Source organism: Loxodonta africana, chromosome 10, assembly GCF_030014295.1.
Source record: "Loxodonta africana isolate mLoxAfr1 chromosome 10, mLoxAfr1.hap2, whole genome shotgun sequence".
NCBI lineage: Eukaryota > Metazoa > Chordata > Mammalia > Proboscidea > Elephantidae > Loxodonta > Loxodonta africana.
The window spans coordinates 14,234,799-14,255,836 of NC_087351.1; the positions used below are offsets into that span (position 1 = coordinate 14,234,799).

At 41.0% G+C, this 21,038-nt stretch overlaps 1 protein-coding gene across 4 annotated transcripts in view; it reads right to left on the reverse strand.

The window, feature by feature from the left end:
• NUSAP1 (nucleolar and spindle associated protein 1) overlaps positions 1–21,038 on the reverse strand; it is a 41,453-nt gene that overhangs the window by 1,237 nt on the left and 19,178 nt on the right. Inside the window, exons 3-12 of one of the 4 annotated variants that reach the window (XM_023558675.2) lie at positions 19,415–19,588; positions 17,791–17,950; positions 16,380–16,481; positions 15,185–15,297; positions 7,445–7,644; positions 5,716–5,873; positions 2,842–2,958; positions 2,387–2,508; positions 1,478–1,565; positions 757–865 (exon numbers count right to left, since the gene is read on the reverse strand). In XM_023558675.2, the coding sequence (XP_023414443.1) occupies positions 1,506–1,565; positions 2,387–2,508; positions 2,842–2,958; positions 5,716–5,873; positions 7,445–7,644; positions 15,185–15,297; positions 16,380–16,481; positions 17,791–17,950; positions 19,415–19,588 (1,206 nt within the window). In that variant the 3' untranslated portion in view covers positions 757–865; positions 1,478–1,505. Of the gene's footprint in view, positions 1–756; positions 866–1,477; positions 1,566–2,386; positions 2,509–2,841; positions 2,959–5,715; positions 5,874–7,444; positions 7,645–15,184; positions 15,298–16,379; positions 16,482–17,790; positions 17,951–19,414; positions 19,589–21,038 lie in introns of those variants that run through there. The other 3 variants (XM_023558677.2, XM_010598355.3, XM_003418750.4) reach the window with 3 other exon arrangements.

Below are 21,038 nucleotides of genomic sequence, written 5' to 3' on the forward strand. Positions count from 1 at the left end.
TGCAAGACTCAAATGACAGGAAACCCTGGATCAGGAAGCTTCCAGGCAGGCATCTGGACTCAACCAGGACCAGCTCTGACTTAAACCTGGTTTTCTGCCTACGGAAGCCTCTAAGAACCATTCTGGCATCTTCCCTAGTGCAGGGCCTTGCTTGATGCGGTAAGCCTGGTTTCCTTGGGATCAAGGAATTTACATCTACCTGGTGGTGTCGCTGTGTGGTGCAAATGGTTAAGCATTCAGCTGCTAACCAAAAGGCTGGTGGTTCAAGCCCACCCAGAGGTACCTCAGAAGAGAGACCTAACAACCTACTTCTGAAAAACCAGCCACTGAAAACCCTATGGAGCACAGCTCTACTCTGACACACGTGCGGTCACGGTGGGTCAGAATCCAATCCATGGCAAGTAGTTTTGTGTTTTTTATGGGGGGTGGTACCCTCGAGCTGTGGTGTCTGGAAGCATATCCAAGTGCATTTAATTGGCAGGTGGCCATGCAAGAGCAATGCTCTGAATCTGGATCTTCCTCTAAGTTACCTGTGAAGCCTTGAAAACAACACAGAGGCCTGGGCCCTACTCCAAATCCACTGAATCAGAATCCACTGTGGTGGGGCCTAGGTACCGGTAATTAAAAGGTCCTACAGGTGACTCCACTTTTAACCTCTTGATAAGCATCACTATTACTCAGACTATCTCAGAGGTTCTGCTTTATATGGCCTTTCAAAGTGAACACAACTGGACAAATAGATAATGATACACTCACCTGGTCTGGAAATGAGGTTGTTTGTAAGTTTTCTTATGAAAGCTCACTCTGCTTACATGTTCATTCAGAGGATTATTTTCTTTAGATTGCCCCCAGGGTTTCAACTTTCCTAGTTTAGGACAGAGGCAAAGAAATTTAAGAAGATTGTTATATTTATGTTCCAACTATATTTTCTTCATCTGCAGGTACCTGCTTGCTGTTAACATTTATAGACATTTTTGCCAGTGTATTCTGCTATTTTCAGTTTCACGTTCCACAGATATAAATTGTATTTTCCCCCTAAAAACATAAATGTGTCCTATTTTTAAATCCTTGGAAAGTCACAGAAAAAAAAACAAACACTACATCCAACTACACAGGACATTATTAAACCATCAAAACCAAGTAGCTTATCCTGTGCCTGTGAAGATAATTATGTTTAACATTAAAGTAGTATTTCATCTGTAGTTAACCTACGGAAATGTATTTGAAATGGAATAAAAGTAGGAATATTTTGTTGGTTTTAAAACTGAGACCAAATTTCCAGGGATTGTTTTTTTTTTATTTGTGTATAGTTTGTGACATGTGTTTCCAAGGACCAGTAGTTTCTATTTGTAGTATGTTGCATTTTATCATATTATTTAATCCTTTCAATAGCCTCTGAAATTAGTACTACTTATTTTCTTTTCCATAAAATGGGAAGAACTAAGTCCAGGACGTAAAAACAGTAAGAAGCACTGACGAAGCTTTTCCATCCAGGTTTTCTGATGTCAGTAGAAGTGGTGGTCAGAGTCATTCACTTGACATTGAGTACACAGTACGTGCCAGTGCTGTTGTGGAAGAGACATAATAACGTAAGGCCAGGTGGTGCTACATGCTATGAAGAAATGTAAAACAGGGTAAGGAGAGAAAAATCGATCATGGGAGGCAAGGGGAGGAGGGTAGGCCTCTGAATTGGTGACAGTTGAGTGGATGCCCCCAATAAAGGCGGGAGGCAAGCTATGTGCAAAGGTCTGCAGGAACAGTATCCCAGGTAGAGTAAAAGAAATAGTAAGTTCAAAGACCGAAAGGTGAGAATAAGCTCAGTGTGTTTGGTGAAACACCACTGTAGGTGGAACACAGGGAAGGAAGGCAATGGAATGAGGCTGGGGAGAGAGAGATGGGAAATCTTTGGAGGTTCTGAGCAAGGCAGTGATGTGCTCTGGTTTGTTTTTAAATTGTAGTGGGAACAGAGGCTATTCTAGAGGCCCAGGTAAGAGAGGATGGTGACCTGGACCAAAGAGGGTTGCAATAATGGGGTGAAAAGTGGTCAGATTAGAGATAAAGGTGGAGCTGAAAGGACTAGCTGACGGACTGGCTGTGGGTCTAGCGAATGTGAGGAGGAAAGGGTAACTCCTAGGCTTTGTCCTGAACAACTAGGTGGATAGGGGTGCCACTGCCACAGATGGAAAGGCTTGGTGAGAGGAATGGGAGGCAGGGTGGGAAGCAGAGTTCCTTTTTAACCATAGTTTAGCTGACTCTTACCTCTAAACTCAGATTTATGTTTCATTAACATTAGCAATTTGAAGAAGAAACACTCTTACATCAGAGTGATTCTTTTAGAAAGTTTTTTGTTTTAAAGTCACTCCAGAAGCACTGAAAGATAGATTACCTTAGGTACTGATATTTTAAATGGATATATGGTCGTTTTAGTAGATGCCCACGAGTGACAACTGGCTGATACACATGCCAGGTTGTTGGACTGGTGGTTCCCAACGTGGGAACTTCTGAAAGCTGTGGAGAAAGATTTCATTTACTGGGAAGAGATAGCACAGGCTAATTTTCAAGTTTCTTGATTTTGGATTAAATCTTATTAATTCCCTGTGGTAATACTGGTTAGAAGGTAAGACTTAGATTAACAAAAATGGAAGGGAATTAATTCCTTAGTATTTGGTTGCTTAACAGACAGTCTTGTCAATCACGGGTCCATCTATATGGAAGCAGGGACAGGGATTCTAGGTCAAGCATGGCTTGCACTGCATCACTAGAATTTTTTCACATCCTTAAGTGCAGAATTGTTTAATCTTAAGGCTTTGCATGCCCTGTACCTCAGAACACCCCACATACCTTTGTGTGGCTCATAGGTGAGGGGACGAGACAAACTTGCTTTGAGATCAAACACTGGTTTCTTATTGGAGACGGGGGTCTGCACTGCCTCCGATGTCACCTTGAAAGGGGTAGTAACTGAAAAAAACCCAAGTGCTTCATTAGGAAAAACGACCTGCTACAGATGTTGTTGTTGTTAGCTGCCCTCGAGTTGATTCAGACTCATTAGCAACCTTAAGACAAGGAGTAGAACTGCCCTGTAGGGTTTCCGAGGAGCAGCTGGTGGACTCAAACTGCCGACCTTTTGGTTTGTAGCCTGAGCTCTTAACCACTGCACCACCAGGGCAGTCTATACGAACAGTCTGAAACAGATGTGGGGTAAAACCGGGGTGAGAATAGGGGAGAAAACAGTAACTGAGGAAAGGAACCCCTGTTAGGAGCTCCCCAAATATTCTGGATGTAATGACATTTCCTGGGATCAGCTGAGAGTTCAGAATCCTGTGAACGAAATAACTGAGACATTTTTCTGCTTATTTGCCTTATATTAGACCTCCCTGTTTTACTATATATCCTTCATTTATTTTTTAATATTTTCATTGTGCTCTAAGTGAAAGTTTACAAATGAAGTCAGTCTCTCATACAAAAGCTTATGTACACCTTGCTATATACCCCTAGCTGCTCTCCCCCTAATGAGACAGCATACTCTTTCTCTCCACCCTGTATTTCCATGTCCATCCAGCCAGCTTCTGTCTCCCTTGGCCTTCGCATCTCCCCTCCAGACAGGAGCTGCCCACATAGTCTCATGTGCGCATACTTGATCCAAGAAGCCCACTTCTCACCAGTATCATTTTCTGTCTTATAGTCCAGTCCAATCCCTGTCCAAAGAGTTAGCTTCGGGAATGTTTCCTGTCTTGGGCTAACAGAAGGCCTGGGGACCATGACCTCCGGGGTCCCTCCAGTCTCAGTCAGACCAGTAAGTCTTGTCTCTTTACAATTTACTATATATTCTTAATAGTAATAGTTTCACTAACACAAAGAGATCTAAAGCCTTCCAAGAAACCTATCACAATACGTAGATGAGAAGATTCATGGCTATGGTTGTTACTAATAAAGGCCGCTATTATTTAAGGACTGAATTTTTGTACCGTAAAGTTAAAAACATGCTAGAGCTGGGTACTAAACGTCTGACACATTTTATACTTTCCCTTCTATGGAGAAGCCACTCAGTTGCACCCAGATCACTGCCAATGTTAACATTTGCCTATACTTGTAAACAGACAACCACGATCTAGGACCACCTGATTAAACCAAACCAAACCAAACCTCTGTGCTGAAGGTATCCCACTGTGTCAATACCAAGGTCAGCAGGGAGTAGAACAATAGGGCTGTCATACACGGCTGGTCGGAGCATATTTGGTACAATTCAACCAGTTAAGTTAAATGTCTGCATACCTTTGATGGAGCAACTCCACTCCTAGGCCCAGAGAGACACAGGCACAGGGGACATGTTCAAGAACGTTCGTGGCTACACTAAGGTTTTTAATGACAGAAGTTGGAAGCACCCACATGTCCATGAGCAGTAAAATGGGTAAATAAATCGACATATTCATACCATTGAAAAACAGAATGAAATGAATGAACTGTAGCTCATTTATCAACATGGATGAATTTTGAAACATTATGCTGAGTGAATGACACAACTCACAGAAAAAATAACCATGTGGTTTTGTTTATATAAAATTCATATATAATAATTGGAGACAAAACTACCCTGTGTCGCCTGGACACAGCCCTGGATTACTTAGAGAAGGCTCGGAATGTGGTGGACATTTGGTCCTTGTCTCGTGCCCTTATCCGAGAGACGCCTGAGCCCTTCTCATCAGAAGGCAGGTGGCTGCTCTAAGTGACTCACAGCCCTCTGTGAAATGACAGTCGATTCTAGGTGAGTCCACTTTCCGTTAGTTATCACCACTTCCTGCCCAAGATCCTGTCTTCCCTGTACGACAGTATGATTGGGAACGTTACATGGCATGTCTGCTTGCTGATACAGATAAGGCTAAGGGGTAGGGTAGCGATGAAGGAAGTCACTGAGAGAAGGAATCCTATAAATTGACTGTTCCCTCCGCTGGCACTCTCTCTTGAAGTTTAGCTGTTAATCTCACTACTCAATCTCTAATGTAGATCTTTTAGGCATGAAGACATTCTCAGAGGGAGTCTCCACACGAATCACCCCACAGTGATACTCTCCTCTAGTCTCAAACTCCTGTTGGATTCTTCTAGTCTGATGGAATCCAGCAAGGCTTTCAGAGTAGTCAAGGCTCTTGATTCTGTTATGTTGAATAGAATTCTCAGGAGCAGCTTGACATATTTAGGTCTAACATAGGCCTCAATGTGACAGTTACATTGTTTTCAACTCTCACATTGCTATTTTGCAATACTCTCTCGAAAACCACCTGCGCATTCCTTGTATGTGATGATAAAGCTGACAGTGTGTAGAATGTATGGCTTATTCTGGATTGCACAATCTACTCTAATTCGTGTAGTATTTACTCTGAGAACTCTGTGGTCTAGGGTTCTGGTACTTTCTGAGTCCTGCAGACCATTCAGAGGCTGTCATGAACACTGTGATCCTCCCTGTAATCCCTGAGTCCTAGAAGGGGCTGAGAGCTCTTCAGGGAGGGTCACCATCTCAGGACCCCTTTAGGACAGGATGGGTGCCTCAGGTGGATTTCACTTTCTGGCCAGTGTCTCTGGCCTTTCCCCTACAAGTATAAAATGGAAAACAGGCAACAGTAAAATTTTTGCTTTTGAAGATACGAAGAGGCTTTAAGGAAACAGGTTCACTTAATAATTTCAGGAGGTTAATGGCTTAAAGATGAACCAGAAGTGTTTTACCAGCAGTAGGTTCAGCCTTAGTGGTCTTTAACTTGTGGGTCCCGAGCACAGCTGGGCCTTTTGGGGTACTCCCAGAAACGGTCACATGTGGAGACTTTCTGGCTGGAGTCTTGGTCAGTGAGCGTTTATGCTCGTTATCTTTAGTAGCAGCTGAAAACCTAAACAGGACAGAATACAAGATATGAGTACTTGTGTGAAGCTTATAAACAAACCCACCTGACCATCACCAAGCAGTCCTTGATAAGTATTGTTACATGAATGAACCTCTTTTACAGAACAGACATATTCTTAAAACGCAAATGCTGAAACAAATCATTTATCAAATTCTGTTGTTTGTGAAACACCATCTTGTATTTTCTGTTCTTCTTGACTCAGCCAGTGAGAGTACAGGCTCCCCGGAGATGGGTGTCTGCCTTACATTATAGTTCAGTAAGTGCTCCAAGGAGCTCCCCTTCCTTCTCCTCCTCCCCCTGGTGACGGCAAGTCAAAGGGACTGATGGGAACAGCTCTTACACCTGCTTAGAAGAATGTCATTCATATGAGAGGAAAACATAATAAGCCTGTTCTCTACTTATGGCAAATTGTCATAGATGTATTTATTTTTTTGACCTCTGATACACACATTCCCTACATTTTAATATCTTGGAAATTGGGATGTGTTTTGCAATTGGTAGCGTGTCATAGTTAACTGGCAATGTTTTCCTTAGTGGTTCATAAAATAACAGTGAGCCTTGAGTCAATGAGCCTTGAGTCAATGATGTGTTATATACAATGAAAATCCTCTTATGGCAAACGTAAGTATACACAAGGTTGGGGGATGGTTAACAGAAAGGAACCTCTGGATTTATTACAGAATATTTAGATGGTGACCCTGAATCAATGCCTCTACTAGCGTTCAGAAAATCAGATGTCTTAGAGGTGCTGCAAATGCCAGTCTGCTCTGGACACTGCAGTGAAGCACGGTCAGCCCCTTGACCATCACGTTCTTAAATAGTATTCGATAAAATCAGACTTGCACTTATAGGTACTTCCTATCCTAAGCTAACTCGGTAAATAGAAATTCAAACTTGAAGGGCATTTTTAAATTTTAGAAACTATGTGAGAAGATCGCACACATTGGGGGAGTGTAACCGTGTACCAGCTCTATTAGATGCTTCAAGTGTGCTTAAAAAGGAGAGAACGAAAGTTAGGAAATTAGAAGACAGGGGCCTGAAGATGGTCATCTGTAGAACAGTCAGAGTGGAGGGCCGTCCTGACGTCAGGCAAGGGCACAGCAAAGGAAACGGGGTCGGCAGGGCACACGGCGACTATGACAAGATCAATACTTTAGGAAGGTCAACTTTTCAGTTCACTGAATTGAGAGACTTTCTGTAGGACTTTAGCTTCAATTCTGTGTTTAAGTCTTGGAGAAAAATTTCTTTTTAGGCGTCTTTGCAGACATACACTAAACTAATAAAATGAAGAATATCCATATATAACTTATTTCCTATTTTTATTTATTAATCAGGTGTGTGCTTAGAGAAGTTGGGTAAAACAAGAAAACCAAACACAAATTTAAAGGAAGACGATGAAAGTTTATGAAAACTGTTCACCGATCTCTGTTTCTGATCCTCTTTTTCAGCATCATTAAAACATATTTGATGTAGTCTACTTTTTTACCTGAAATATCTTAGGAGGACTAGAGCTTTGAAATTCTTGCCCCTGATTACATTTGGCGCAACTTCTTTACCTGACACTCATTTTTGTTGCTGAGACTGCGAAGGGCTTGACTGACCGCTTCGGACACAAGATGTTCCGACCGTCAGTGCCCTGAGACCGGCATTGTGGGCGCCGCTGGCTGCCGGGAGTACAAGCCACAGAGGATCTTCCTCTGAGAGGAACTGGAGTCATCATCGGGGCCACGGCCACACCCTTGCGAAAGGGCTGCTTCTGAAGAGAGGGAAAAAACACCATTTTTAAGCTTGTCCCCTCACACAGAATTGTCTCCTTGGCAAAGTGCAGAAGACAGCCCCCATCTGTCCCTTGCTTCCTCCCCACTTTTAACTCCACCTGTTGCCCCTTCCTTCCTCGCTCACTACTGCTGTACTGCCATGGCCATTCTGCTGGAAAGAGTTCTAGCTGTGCTGTTAGGAGAAAGCCCTTCCCAGCTGCTGTGCACCCAGGCGTTTCCTAACTAGAGAACGGGTGTCCCAGAACAGTTCCCTGTGGCCAGAAGGGAAACCATTTTAAACCTGAAGAGGACAAAAAGTAGATTGTATTGGAAATATGGTTTCTTTGATAGCATGATATGCAGTTTATTAAATACTATCTATCATATGATTAGTATGTGAAATCTATAAATGATTTCACCCCTCACCCCCCAAATAGTAACATTTTAAAGTTGTTCAAAGAAACAAAAGAAAAGGAAAAACGGAGGCGGGGGAAAAATGGGAGGAAGTAAACGGTCCTTTTGAAATTGCTGTGAGGGGGCTCCACTTAGGTTGTCTTTTTTTAGTTACTGTCCGTGCAAAAAGAGAAACTGAATGTTTTACTATCATAGTGTAAGATCTGCTGTAAACAGAAGAAATGTAACTTTAACTGACAACAGAGATAGGACTATTGAAAATGACAGTGTAAAGACACAGAGAGAACAGACACAGCCTTCCCATAGGGCAGGTCTTCTAGTCTCCTAAACTGTGAGAAAAGAAATGTGTTTGCTGAAGCCACCCACTTGTGGCATTTCTGTTTTAGCAGCACTAGATAACTGAGATAGCAGACAACCAGAAGAGGGTATAATGTCACGAGACAGATTTAAAACCGAAATATGTAGTAAATTCACATCTTCGCCATAAGCTCAGAACACAGTTTGGTGTTTTAAGTTTACCTTTACGTTTAATTGCACCTTTTGTGCCTTCCTCTGAAGTTCCCACTTTCCACACTGTCTCCTATTAGGCCACTCAGGCCAGGACCATCATTAGCAACTTCTAATGTATAAACGACTCTACTCGCGCTGGGCACCAACCTTTCCAATGGTTTAGTCTATCATTACCGCGGACTCTAACGGTAATAATTCATTTTGTTAGTAACGTACGTACTCAATTCCATTCCCCCATATTAGCAATAAAAATCCTGTTCTAACAAAGCAAAGAACTCATTCATACTATACACAAAAAATCAAAGTGTGGATTAAAGATTAAACATAGGGATAAATAATAAAAGCTTACTAGTAGATACAAGAGCGTATTTTTATGATATTGGGGTAGGCGAGGCCTTTCAGGAGCTCTGGTGGCTCACTGGTTAAGAGCTATGGCTGATAACCAAAAGGTCGACAGTTCAAACCCCACCAGCCACTCCTTGGAAACCCTATGGAGCAGTTCACTCTATCCTATAGGATCGCTATGAGTTGGAATCGACTCAACAGCAATGAGTTAAGACCTTTCAAAGCATGGCAAAAAAAAAAAGAAAAACAGCTTAAAGGGAAAAGTTGAATAAACTAAAAATAAATACAAATAAAAATCTATAAGGTAAAAGACTATAAGATAGTTAAAAGACAAACTGTAGAAAACTGTAGCAAGTCATATGTACCATTAATACAGAAAAATGGCACATAAATAAGAAAAATAGTCAAAAGAAAGCAAATTCACAGAAAAATAGCCAATTATATAAACATGTCCAACCTCTCTAATGATCAAACAAATGCTAATTCAAGTCAGATTATTTTCATTTTATATTGTCAAAGATGTAAAACTTGGCTTAATTCTCACCTTTGGGAAAATAAATGGCACCTTCATATACTATAGGTGGAGCACAAGGTTTCTGATTTTTTTAGAGGGCAGTGTGGCACCTAGACCAACCAGGTCTCCCTCCTCTCATCATGAAAGTCAAGGAAACGCTAAGTCCCTCCCGCGCAACCTTGGTCATAGCCAGGGTGATTCTCTATAGGATCTCGGCTCCCTTATTACCATCCCTCACTATCCAAGTATAGACATCTTGACTCTCAACCAAGGCTAGGTAGACCCAGCTTCATGATAAGGAAAGTGTGTTGCCCTGCCTCCAGGCAACTCTGCAGCTAGCTCACATCTATGCAGAAAAGGAAACTATGTGTCTACTTTCTGTAAGGCATCAGCATGGGCCTCTTGTCCAAGTGTTCAGCTGTGAATGTAGTAATAACTAGCCCTTGCTAATATTTAAGGGAGCCTTACTAGAGTCATATTTAGTATCTGCTTCTCTGGATTCTCCACCCACACTGCTAAATCAGTAAAAAGTAGTGGATAAGTTTAAAGCCATGATGTCACTTTGTCATTGTTAGAAGGCGGATAAACAGTGTCTTTAATCGTGGTAGTGGTAGTTTTATAAATCTTGTCCAAAGGAATGTTTATTACCCAAAATTAAGCTTCTTACCAGGGAGCTTATGCACTTAAAAAAAATGGTTTAGAACTTATCACCCAGTGTATTTCCTTTCTGGCTGTAGTGGTTACAACACTCAAAACTCAACCGGCTGATAGTAATATGCACCGTACCTAACAGTGTTCATTTTCTGTCCCTTTTAAATGAATCTTCATACTTTTGTATGTTGTATTTACTACAACAAACTGTCTCAAATTCTTTTGGAGAAATACAGGTTGTTATATATTATTAAATTTTAATATAAATGTTCCCTAGCCCTCTTTTTGGCACCCCTAAACATCAGAGAGACATCCCTGGGTGGCGCAAGCAGTTCTATGCTCAGCTGCTAACTCAGAGGATGGAGGTTCAAGTCCACCAGAGGCCCTCGGAAGAAAGTCCCGGTGACCTACGTCCAAAAACAAATCTGCCCTTGGAAACCCTGTGGAGATGATCTCTGTTCCCGATGACGGGATCCAGTCCATAGAAAACTCCAGAGTCCTTGAGAAAACTTCCAGAGCTAATAAAGGAATTTTGCAGGGTTCATGGTCAACAAACAAAAATCAGTTGGGTATTTACACAAGCAATGAGAAATCTAAAAGGAAATGGTTCCACTTATAAGAGCATCTAACAGGATAAAATACCTAGGAATAAATTTAATCAGGGATATGAAAGGCTTATACCATTAAAATCATGAAACACTGCTGAAAGAGATTAAAAAAGACTTAAATAAATGGAAAGATGTTCCATGTTCATGGATTGGAAGACTTAATATTGTTAAGATATCAATACTACCCAAAGCGATTTATAGATTCAACACAATCCCAATCAAAATTACAACAGCCGTCTATACAGAAATGGAAAAACCAATCTTCAACTTTATATGGAATGGTTAAGAGGCCCCAAATAGCTAAAGGAATGTTGAAAGAGATGAACAAAGTGGGAGGAGTCACACTTCCTGATTTTAAAACATATTATACAGTGACAGTAATCAAAACAGCCTGGTGGTGGTACAATAATAGACACACAGACCAGTGGAATGGAATTGAGAGTCCTGAAATAAACCCACACATCTATAATCAAATGATGTTTGAGAATGGTGCTAAGTCCATTCAACGGGGAAAAAAGAGACTCTTTAATAAATGGTGCTGGGAAAACTGGATTTCCACATGCAGAAAAGTAAAATAGGATCCATGCCTCATACCATACACAAAAACAAATTCAAAATGGATTAAGGGCCTAAATGTGCAAACTAAAACCATTGAATTCTCACAAGAAAATGCAGGGGCAACACTGAAATGCCTAGCTTTTAAGAATGGATATCTAATACAGTAACAAAAGCATAAACAACAAAAGACAAAATAAATAAATGGGACCTCATAAAAAATAAACAATTTTGATCATCAAAAGACTTTACCAAAAATAGTAAAAGGTAAGCTACTGACTGGGAGTAAACCTTCAGAAAGGATATATCCCATAAAGATCTAATAAGCAATATATTTATAAAACTTTGACAACTTAGCAACAAAAAGACGACCCAATCATAAAATTGGCAAAGGACTTGAGTAGACATTTCACCAAAGAGGACATTCAAATGGCCACCAAACACATGAAAAGATGGTCAACATTGGTCATGTGTTGAACTGTGTCCCCCCAAAATACGCCAACTTGGCTAGATCATGGTTCCCAGTATCGTATGATTGTCTACCATTTTGCCATCTGATGTCATTTGCCTGTGTGTTGTAAATCTTATCTCTATGATGTAAATGAGATGGATTTAGTGGCAATTATGTAGACTCAATCTACAAAATTAATCTACAATTTAAGCCAATCTCTTTTGAGATATAGAAGAGAGAAGTGAGCAGAGAGACAGGGGACCTCATACCACCAAGAAAATAATGCTGGGAGCACGGCGCGTCCTTTGGACCCAGCATCCCTGCACTGAGAAGCATCCAGACCAGGGGAAGAGTGATGACAAGGACCTCCCTCCAGAGCCAACAGAGAAAGCCTTCCCCTGGACCTGGCACCCTGAATTTGGACTTCTAGTCTCCTGAACTGTGAGAAAATAAATTTCTCTTTGGTAGAGACATCAACTTGTATTTCTGTTACAGCAGCACTAGATAACTAAGACAGCGTCACTAGCCATCAGAGAGATGCAAATCAAAACCACAATGAAATACCATTTCACTCCCACTAGGATGGCTAAGATAAAAAAAACCCCAGAAAATAACAAATGTTGGTGAGGATATGGGGAAACTGGAACTCTTTATCCATTGCTGGTACAGCCATTGTGGAAATCAGTATGGCAGTTCCTCAAAAAACTAAAAGTAGTAACTCCATAAACAAACAAACAAACAAAAACTCCATATGATCCAGCAATTTCATTCCTAGGTATATACCCAAAAGACTCCAAAGCAGAAACTCAGACAGAGACTTGTACACCACTGCCAAAAGGTGACAACAACCTAAATGCGCATTAATGAACAGATGAATGGATAAAGAAAATGTGGTATATACATACAATGGGATACTACACAGTCAGTAAGAAAAATGAAGTCTTGATACGTGCTACAATATGGACAGAGCTTGAAAACATTATGCTGAGTAAAATAAGTCAATCACTAAAGGACAAATATTGTCTGACCTCACTTATATAAAAGGACAAGAACAGGCAAATATGTAGAGGCCGAAATTTATTAGTGCTTACCAAAGGCAGAAGGGAGGGGGAAAAGAGAGGTTACTCCTTACGGTGATAGAAAAAAATACATTGATTAAGAGTAGGGTTGCATGGTTTCAGGGGACATCTCGGTCAATAGGAACAACAAAATGTATTAAGAAAATGTTCTGCATCCCACTTTTGTGAGTGGCATCTGGGGTCTTAAATGCTAGCAAGCAGCCATCTAAGATACATCAATTGGTCTCAACCCATCTGGAACAAAGAATGAGGAACACCAAAGACATAAGGTAAACATGAGCCCAAGAGACAGAAAGGGCCACATAAACCAGAGACTCCATCAGCCTGAGACCACCAATCACTGCCCCGACAGGGAACACAACAGAGAATCCAACAGAGAATCCCTGATGGAGCGGGAGAACAGTGGGATGCAGACCTCAAATTCTCTTAAAAAGACCAGAGTTAATGGTCTAACTGAGACTGGAGGGACCCCAGAGGTCATGGCCCCTGGACCGTGGACCCTCTGTTAGCCCAAGACTGGAACCATTCCCGAAACCAACTCTTCAGACAGGGATTGGAGTGAACTATAAAACAGAAAATGATACTGGTGAAGAGTGAGCTTCTTGGATCAAGTCGACACATGAGACTGTGTGGACAGCTCCTGTCTGGAGGCAAGATGAGAAGGCAGAGGGGGACAGAAGCTGGCTAAATAGACATGGGGAATACAGGGTGGAGAGGAGGAGTGTGCTGTCTCATTATGGGGAGAGCAGCTAGGGTTACATAGTGAGGTGTGTGTAAGTTTTTATATGAGAGACTGACTTGATTTGTAAACTCTGACTTAAGGCACAATAAATAAAAAACAAAAACACAGTAAGGTTGCAGAGCTGATTAATACAATTGCTGTCAATAAGTTGTACACCTGTAAAAAGCTGAACTGGTAAAAGTGCTATAGATATATTTACAATGACAAATAAAGCAAAAACAAAGAGGAGTTGCTGAGGCTGCTTATGTACAACCAAGCACCTCATGGGATTTGGTTCTTTGGTTTGGAGGTTTAGGATCATGGTTTCATGGAACATCCTGGTTAACTGGCCTAATACCGTGTTGAGTACTTCTGTTCGACCTCCTAGTCTGTTGTGTAGTGCCTGGGGGTCTTAAAAGCTCGTAAGTGGCCATCCAAGGCACAACTGGTCTCTATTCACCTGAAGTAACAGAGGAAGAAGGAGCGTCAGGAATAGGAGGAGATTGAGTGTGTGGCTAATTGCTTCTATGAACAACTGCCTCCTGTGCCAAGAGACCAGGAAAACTTGATGGTGCCTGGCTACCATTACTGAACATTTTGATCAAAGATTCTATAGAAGAATCTTGATCAAAAGGGGGGAAATGTAGAACAGAATTTCAAATTCTCATGGAATCCAGACTTTCTGGAGCAACAAAGGCTGGATGAACACCTGAAACAACTGTCCTGAGAAAGTCTTTAAACCTCAAACCAAAAATATCCCCTAAAGTCTTCTTAAAATCAAATAATAGCGTAGCTTAGCTGGTAAAGAATGTCTGCCTTGAGCTTTGTGCTCTTTTAAGATCTATTTATATGGGATCAAATTGACAACAGCAATTTGAAAGATTAGGTAGGAAACTTAGGGGGCAGTGAGTTTATGTTAACTAGGGGAGGAACAATCCAGAAAGGAGGGTGAGAATGGTTGCACTATTTGAAGAATGTAACCAATGTCACTGAAGTGTACATATAGAAAACTGTTGAACTGGTGTATGTTCTGCTGTGTATATTCTCAACAACAACAAAAATAAATTATAAAACCCTATATAGTTCTACTCTGACATACAGGGGGTTGTCATATGAGTTGGAATCGCCTTGACAGCAACTGGAACACCAGACAGTGTATAAGACCATCACATCAACTTTCTAGGGAGCTATCAACTCTCTTCTGCTAACTCAACCTCAGGGTTGATCTCTTCACCTTCTCTCACTTTAAGTTGCTTTGAGTCCAGCAGGACCTGGACTGAAGGTCTCTCCCACCAGGGGGCTCAGTTATCACAGGATGCCTTGAAACTAGCCCCTGTTAAGCACCCCCTTCTCCTTTAGGTGAGAGACAGGGGAAAGAAGCCTTCAGCTGTAAGTTAGTCCATCCTCAACATAAGTAATAGGCAAAGGGTCTGAATATGGAAAACAGAACAACTTACTGCTGCTTTGGAATTATTTCTTCATTCTAAGAATTCAGTTTTATTTGGACGGTTTTGAAAACTCTCAGAATCGGGGAAAGCAATTTTAAGATAATAAAGGTATGTTAAACCCAAACAGATTCATTCCCCAGGTAGACCAATAGAAAGCTGGCTATACTAACCATGGTGTACACACAATTTCAACATTAAAATCAAATTGTTTAGTCTCATTAAGAATATAATTTGTCAATATACCTTCAATTCATTAAACGAATTGCTGTGCTCTTCAAAATGTTTTCTTTTTCTTTCAACATATTGATCAATGGACTCCATTTTCTTAAAACGAGCCTCATGAAGCTTCTTAAAGTCTAGAATGTTCCCCAAAATATGAAAATTAATAACAAGCCAAAAACACATTTACTCACCTTCCCTGATTTTTTTCTGCTAATACTTTTTTTCTTCTCTGCATCGCTGACATTCAACTTCAACATCATCTTTGCTAAAACTTTAATTTCAAAACACTAAGTTTTTGGACACACAAAGGCAAAGCTTATTCATCTTCTAGAGAATCAAACATCTTTCATCTCCCCATTGCTCATTTCATTGTGAGCTGACATACTGGTTTAGACTAGAGGATAAGAAATGAGTGACAGACTTATCCTCTCCCCTCACCAATTAATTAATTGGCCTTTGCTAGTTCATAATTAATTTGTTATTTCATAATGCTTAGAAAGGTCTGTGCCAGGGATTGGCAAACCTTCTCTGTAAAGAACAAGACAGTAAATATTTTGGGCCTTGCAGCCATGTAAAAGTCTGTGTCATACTCTTCTTCCTTTTTTTTTTTTTCTCACAATTCTTTACGAATGTACAAACCATTCCTTACTTAAAAGGCTATATAAAACAAGCCAAGGCAAACTGTGGTTTCTTCACCCCTGCTCTGTGCTATTCTAGTTTAGTATCTAAACATTTATTGACCCTGTGACATATGCTGAGCAGTGTTCTAAAAACTACAAATACACAACACTCAGTCAATATTCTATTAGCTCAGCAATGTGCTAGTGAGACAAGATAGAGAAGAATTACATCCTGGAACTGGAGTCCTCAGACACGCTAGAAACTTGGTACAACGTGGGCATGGTGCCAAGTACTTCAGAGACATTCATTTGTTGTATTTACCAACTGACTACCTGTTTACCTGCTAGCTGCTGTGCTAGGTACTCAGTGGGGAAAACAGTGTCCTCAGTTAATCTACACGTATCAACCCGATGAAATAGGCAGTAGAATCACTCCCACTTTACACCGAGGAAGTGGGTTTACGGAGGGTAAGGCCTCAAAGCCAGAAAGTGAGGGAGCCGGGATGCAAGCGCTGACGCTCCAGGCTACGCTGCCTCTCCAGCCTGAATTTTGTGGGCCAACTATTACCTCAGGTTTCTGTGTGCACAACACTTACTTGGAGTAATGCTTCCAGTTTTATTATTTTTTCCAGCTTCCGAAAAAGCATCTGTGCGGAGAGGCTTCTTTCTTTTTGAAGGTATCTTTGAATCTTCATTGCCTAAATCCAGACACAGAACTAATGAAAGATTTCCAACAACATCTTCCAATTAGGACATTTCTGCCAGGGCACTTTTACGCGAGCCCCTGCCAAGGTGGTGGTAGAAACGGTATAAACGGGGCCCAGAGCACGTTACAGCACCACTACAAGGTTAGCGCTCATGCTTCAAACTGGTGAAGGAATATGTTTTCTACAGAGAGGTTATATAAATATACCAATAATACTAAAAAAAAAAAATTTCAGAATTTTTAAGATGAACGTGTCATTGTTATAACTGGAATGCTGAAATCACAAAGCCTGCAAAGCACCATTAGCATTTTGGTGTTTTTCCTCTGGCTCTCTACTCCTATACTTTTTTTTTTTTTTTTTTTAAATCTAATTGAAATCATGGTGGATATAAGGTTTGGTGTTTTCCTGCACTCATCATAATCACTTTCCACATGCCTATATCTTTTCCAATTTGAAGCAATCTACTAAAAAATATGCTATGCTTAAGGTTCTTCAATGCATCCCGAAAAAGAAGCAAAAGATGCTTCGAGAGAACTGGGGGGCTGCAGAGGCTTCCACTTGGATCTGGGTTTTAAAGCCAGAGAGGGACACTGGGTGAGAAACAGGATATTTCCAGTCAGGGTACTCCTCACAAGACACTTATTCATTACTAGTGGGAAAGTAACTTTACCGAGGAGGAGCCTGACAGACAGTACCACAGCCATGTGACAGAGTTAACATCACCAATGGGGCCAAGTCAACCCCTGTGTCTCCCGGCCCACTACATAAGAAGCACACAGTATCACTTCTGTAGGATTTCTGCCAAAGTGCACAATCTGAATCTAACCAGGAAGAAACATTAAAAAAAAAAAAAAGCCATAGGAGAAAATAACTGGTCTGGATATAAAAATGTCAAGGTCATGAAAGACGAGGACAGACTGAGGAACTTGTTCCTAATTAGACTAAACAGACATGACAACGAAACGCAAAGGATGATCCATGATTTTTCTTTCCTTCAAAGGACATCACTGGAACAAGCGATGAAATCTATGTAAAGTCTATAGATTAGATTAGCAGTTCTCACACTTTCAGTCTCAAGAATCCTTTATACTCTTAAAAATTATGTCTCTGGAGTCATCCAGAACAGGCTGATCAAAGAAAATAAGTTGGCGTGGCTCTTACCAAGTAGAGATTAACTTTCCAGTGACCACCATTATTCTGGTTTCCGCACAAAGTTACTAAAGATGACCTGAGGGCCTGATGTATTTGATTCTAACTTCATCAACTGGAGAACTTGGACTTTTAAGGTTATATGGCATACCATTTATGCTGCTTTTTTCCATGGAATCTGCATTCTCATCTCCTTGGCTCTCATCTGGTGGAGGAGGCGCTTCTGCAGCAGTTTTGAGATCCTGGTTTTCCTGCTGCTCCTGATTCTGGAATTCAGTGGGCTCACTCATTTTCCACTCTGAATGATCATGCTACAAAATCAAAGGGAAATAAATAATTTAAATGAGGTACCAAATTGAGCAGGGGAAATGGCTAAGAGATTAAGTAGGAGAATGAAACACTTTAGATTTTAGGTTCTCTGTCTTACCAAGTATCATGTGAATGTGAACTTTGGGAACAGGAGATACTAGGGACACTGGATAATCTAATGACCAAGGCACTATCTGAAGCTAGAAAACAAAAAATTAGGGTCCTGTCTTGTAAAAGTAACATTTGAATGAAAGGATAAAACAGAAGAGTAGAATCAGAGCAAACTTGAAGCAAGTGAGGGAAACCAAAAAACCAAACTCACTGCCGTCGAGTTGATTCCGGCTCATAGCGACCCTACAGAGCGGGGTAGGACTGCCCCATAGAGTTTCCAAGGAGCGCCTGGTGGATTCAAACTGCTGACCTTTTGGTTAGCAGCTGTAGAACTTAACCACTACGCCACCAGGGTTTCTGCAAGTGAGGGAAGCCCCTGGCTAATTCCATAACCACACTGTTGAAGAACTAAGTACAGAGTGATCACCAGGACAGGGGCAAATTAGGAAAGAAAAAAATCGTGCTCAATCTTGGTAACTCCTTTTTACTTGCTGCACCTCATTTAAGTGAACACTTAATGACCTTTCATTTATTCAGCAAACATTAATGGAGTGCTTCCCAAGTGCCAGGCCTAGAGGTGCAGTGATGAGCGTCACAGACGTGAGTCATCTATGCTTTCGTGGAGCTCACAGCGCCTGGAGCGCTCCAAACCTCAGGGAGTCATGCGGCTCCGCTCTCTTGGTGGGTGCAACATGGAGATGAAGGGGGAGCTGCATGCTACCAAACCCTAGGTGCACTCAGTGTCCTGCGTGTGAGGACCACCACCACCATGATAACATAGGGTTAGGGGCCAAGCCAGGGCGGGGGGCTTTTGCACACTCTAGGACTCACCCCCACAGACCAGATTCATCTGGCAAACCCAGTGCACAGTTACTGAGATTGCAACCAGCCAACTAGCAACTTCAAAAAAACCTTTTTTTAAAAAAAGCACTTACCTAATTATTAGGGGTTCTTTTCTATTTTTTTATTGGGCAGGGGCAGTGGTAGGGGATAGAGCAAAAACACAAAAGCAGGGAAGACGACAGTGTATTGTTTTTACTTCTAGATAATCAGCGTCAGAGGTTCTTAAGCTGGAGCCCATGAAACATGAAATCACCTGCAGAATTCTGTGCGTGCGCCCAGGTGTTCGGCCTGCAGAGATGAGTAGGGCCGCTGATCTACATGAGTAACTATGTTGATAGTCATGAAAACTTTTATAATAAAGAGACAGTAGTTCTTCTAGACATTTATATCAATACTCAGTCCTCATTTACAACTACCTGATATCATAAGGGAATTGCAAAAGAAAACTCCCTAAGAGTATGTCCATTTTGGCCCAAGTGGTGGCGTATTTTCATTTGCACACTTCTGCTCACCTGGGAGTCCGGGTTCCCCTGGGCTGTCCGGCGCCTTCTCTGTGCTTTGGTGGCAGAGCCGACCATCTTCCTCTCAGTGTGGTCCTGGGCTCTAATCTGTGCCTCACTCTCGTCACAAGAGGACACACAGGTTTGACTTTCAGCCTGGAGAGACAGACATTCATCTGCCACATCCTATGTACACAGTGATAATGCTCAGAAAAATCAGAACTTAAACTGAACAAAAAACATACTCCATATCTAAAAGATAATTTAAAAATTCCCTAGCACTAAATCATGGGCAAGGACAAGAATTAGAGAATATTTAAAAAGAAACAATCACATTTAATAGCCTGAGCTAAGAAACTAGGCATTTAAAGTTAATTTAGTGTAATCAAATAAGCAAATTATTAAAAGTGTATGAATTTATTGAATATACACTATGTGCCAGGTACTAGGCTATAAATAACAATAATAGAGTTAATACCACACATTTACCAGGCTGAGTATTTACATGAGTTATCTCATTTATTCCTCAAAGCCTATGAAGCTGGCACTAATATCAACACCACGTCACAAAAGGAAAACTGAGGCTTAGGGAGTTCAAAGACCTTGCTCAAGGTAAAAGCAAGGCAGTAAAATGAGAACGGGACTTGACTACCATAAACTAAAAGTAAAAGCTACGATATCACAACAGTGTGGCGCAGGTTCCAGAATATCCCAAAGAGACCTGTCGCTATAAGAAATCAATGCATGATCATGGCTGCACCTCCTACCACTGGGGAAGGCTAAATTCATTATTTAACATGTGACGCTGGGAAAACTATGATTAGCTATGTTTTCATACTTTTAGTGGACGACAACGAAACTTGATTGCTCTCACACATCAAAATGAAATCTAGATGGATTAAGTATTTAAACGTAAAAAGTGAAATCATAAAAGCACTAGGAAAGAAAAAAGGTGAATATTTATATCATCACAAATGTGAGAAAGGCCTTCTACAGCACGTTATCTTGCTTAGAAACTATAAAAGAAAAGCTAGCTTTGTTTTTCGTGTTTCGTATTTTTTTATAAGTTAATTCTGATTTTTGGAAACAAATTAATACATACATATAGTTAAAATACTAACAAGGAGATTATAATGAAAAGCACTGGGTTCTCTGCCTCAGCCTTCCTATTTCTAAGGCCTAATTCCAGGTGGCTTACTTATCACTGGAAACCCTGGTGGCGTAGTGGCTAAGACCTCTGGCTGCTAACCAAAAGGTCAGCAGTTCGAATCCACCAGGTGCTCCTTGGAAACTCTATGGGGCAGTTCTACTCTGTCCTATAGGGTCGCTATGAGTCAGAATTGACTCGACGGCAATGGGTTTGGTTGGGTTACTTATCACTAGCGATTTGCTGATGGGATAGTCATTCATGTTTTCAACAACTAATTTTAGTGCCTATCATATGCTAAAATTTAGCTTATTTGTACCACTCTGGTCTCTTCATCTTCTTCCTAAAAGAATTATACCACTTAAGTCACTGTGTTACCTTTAAACGTACTTACACCTTTAAATATCATTCCACAACTAGACAATATATTCTCTAAACTGAGGATATTGACATTCTTATGTTTCCTTTTACCTTTTCTCCTCCTCTTAC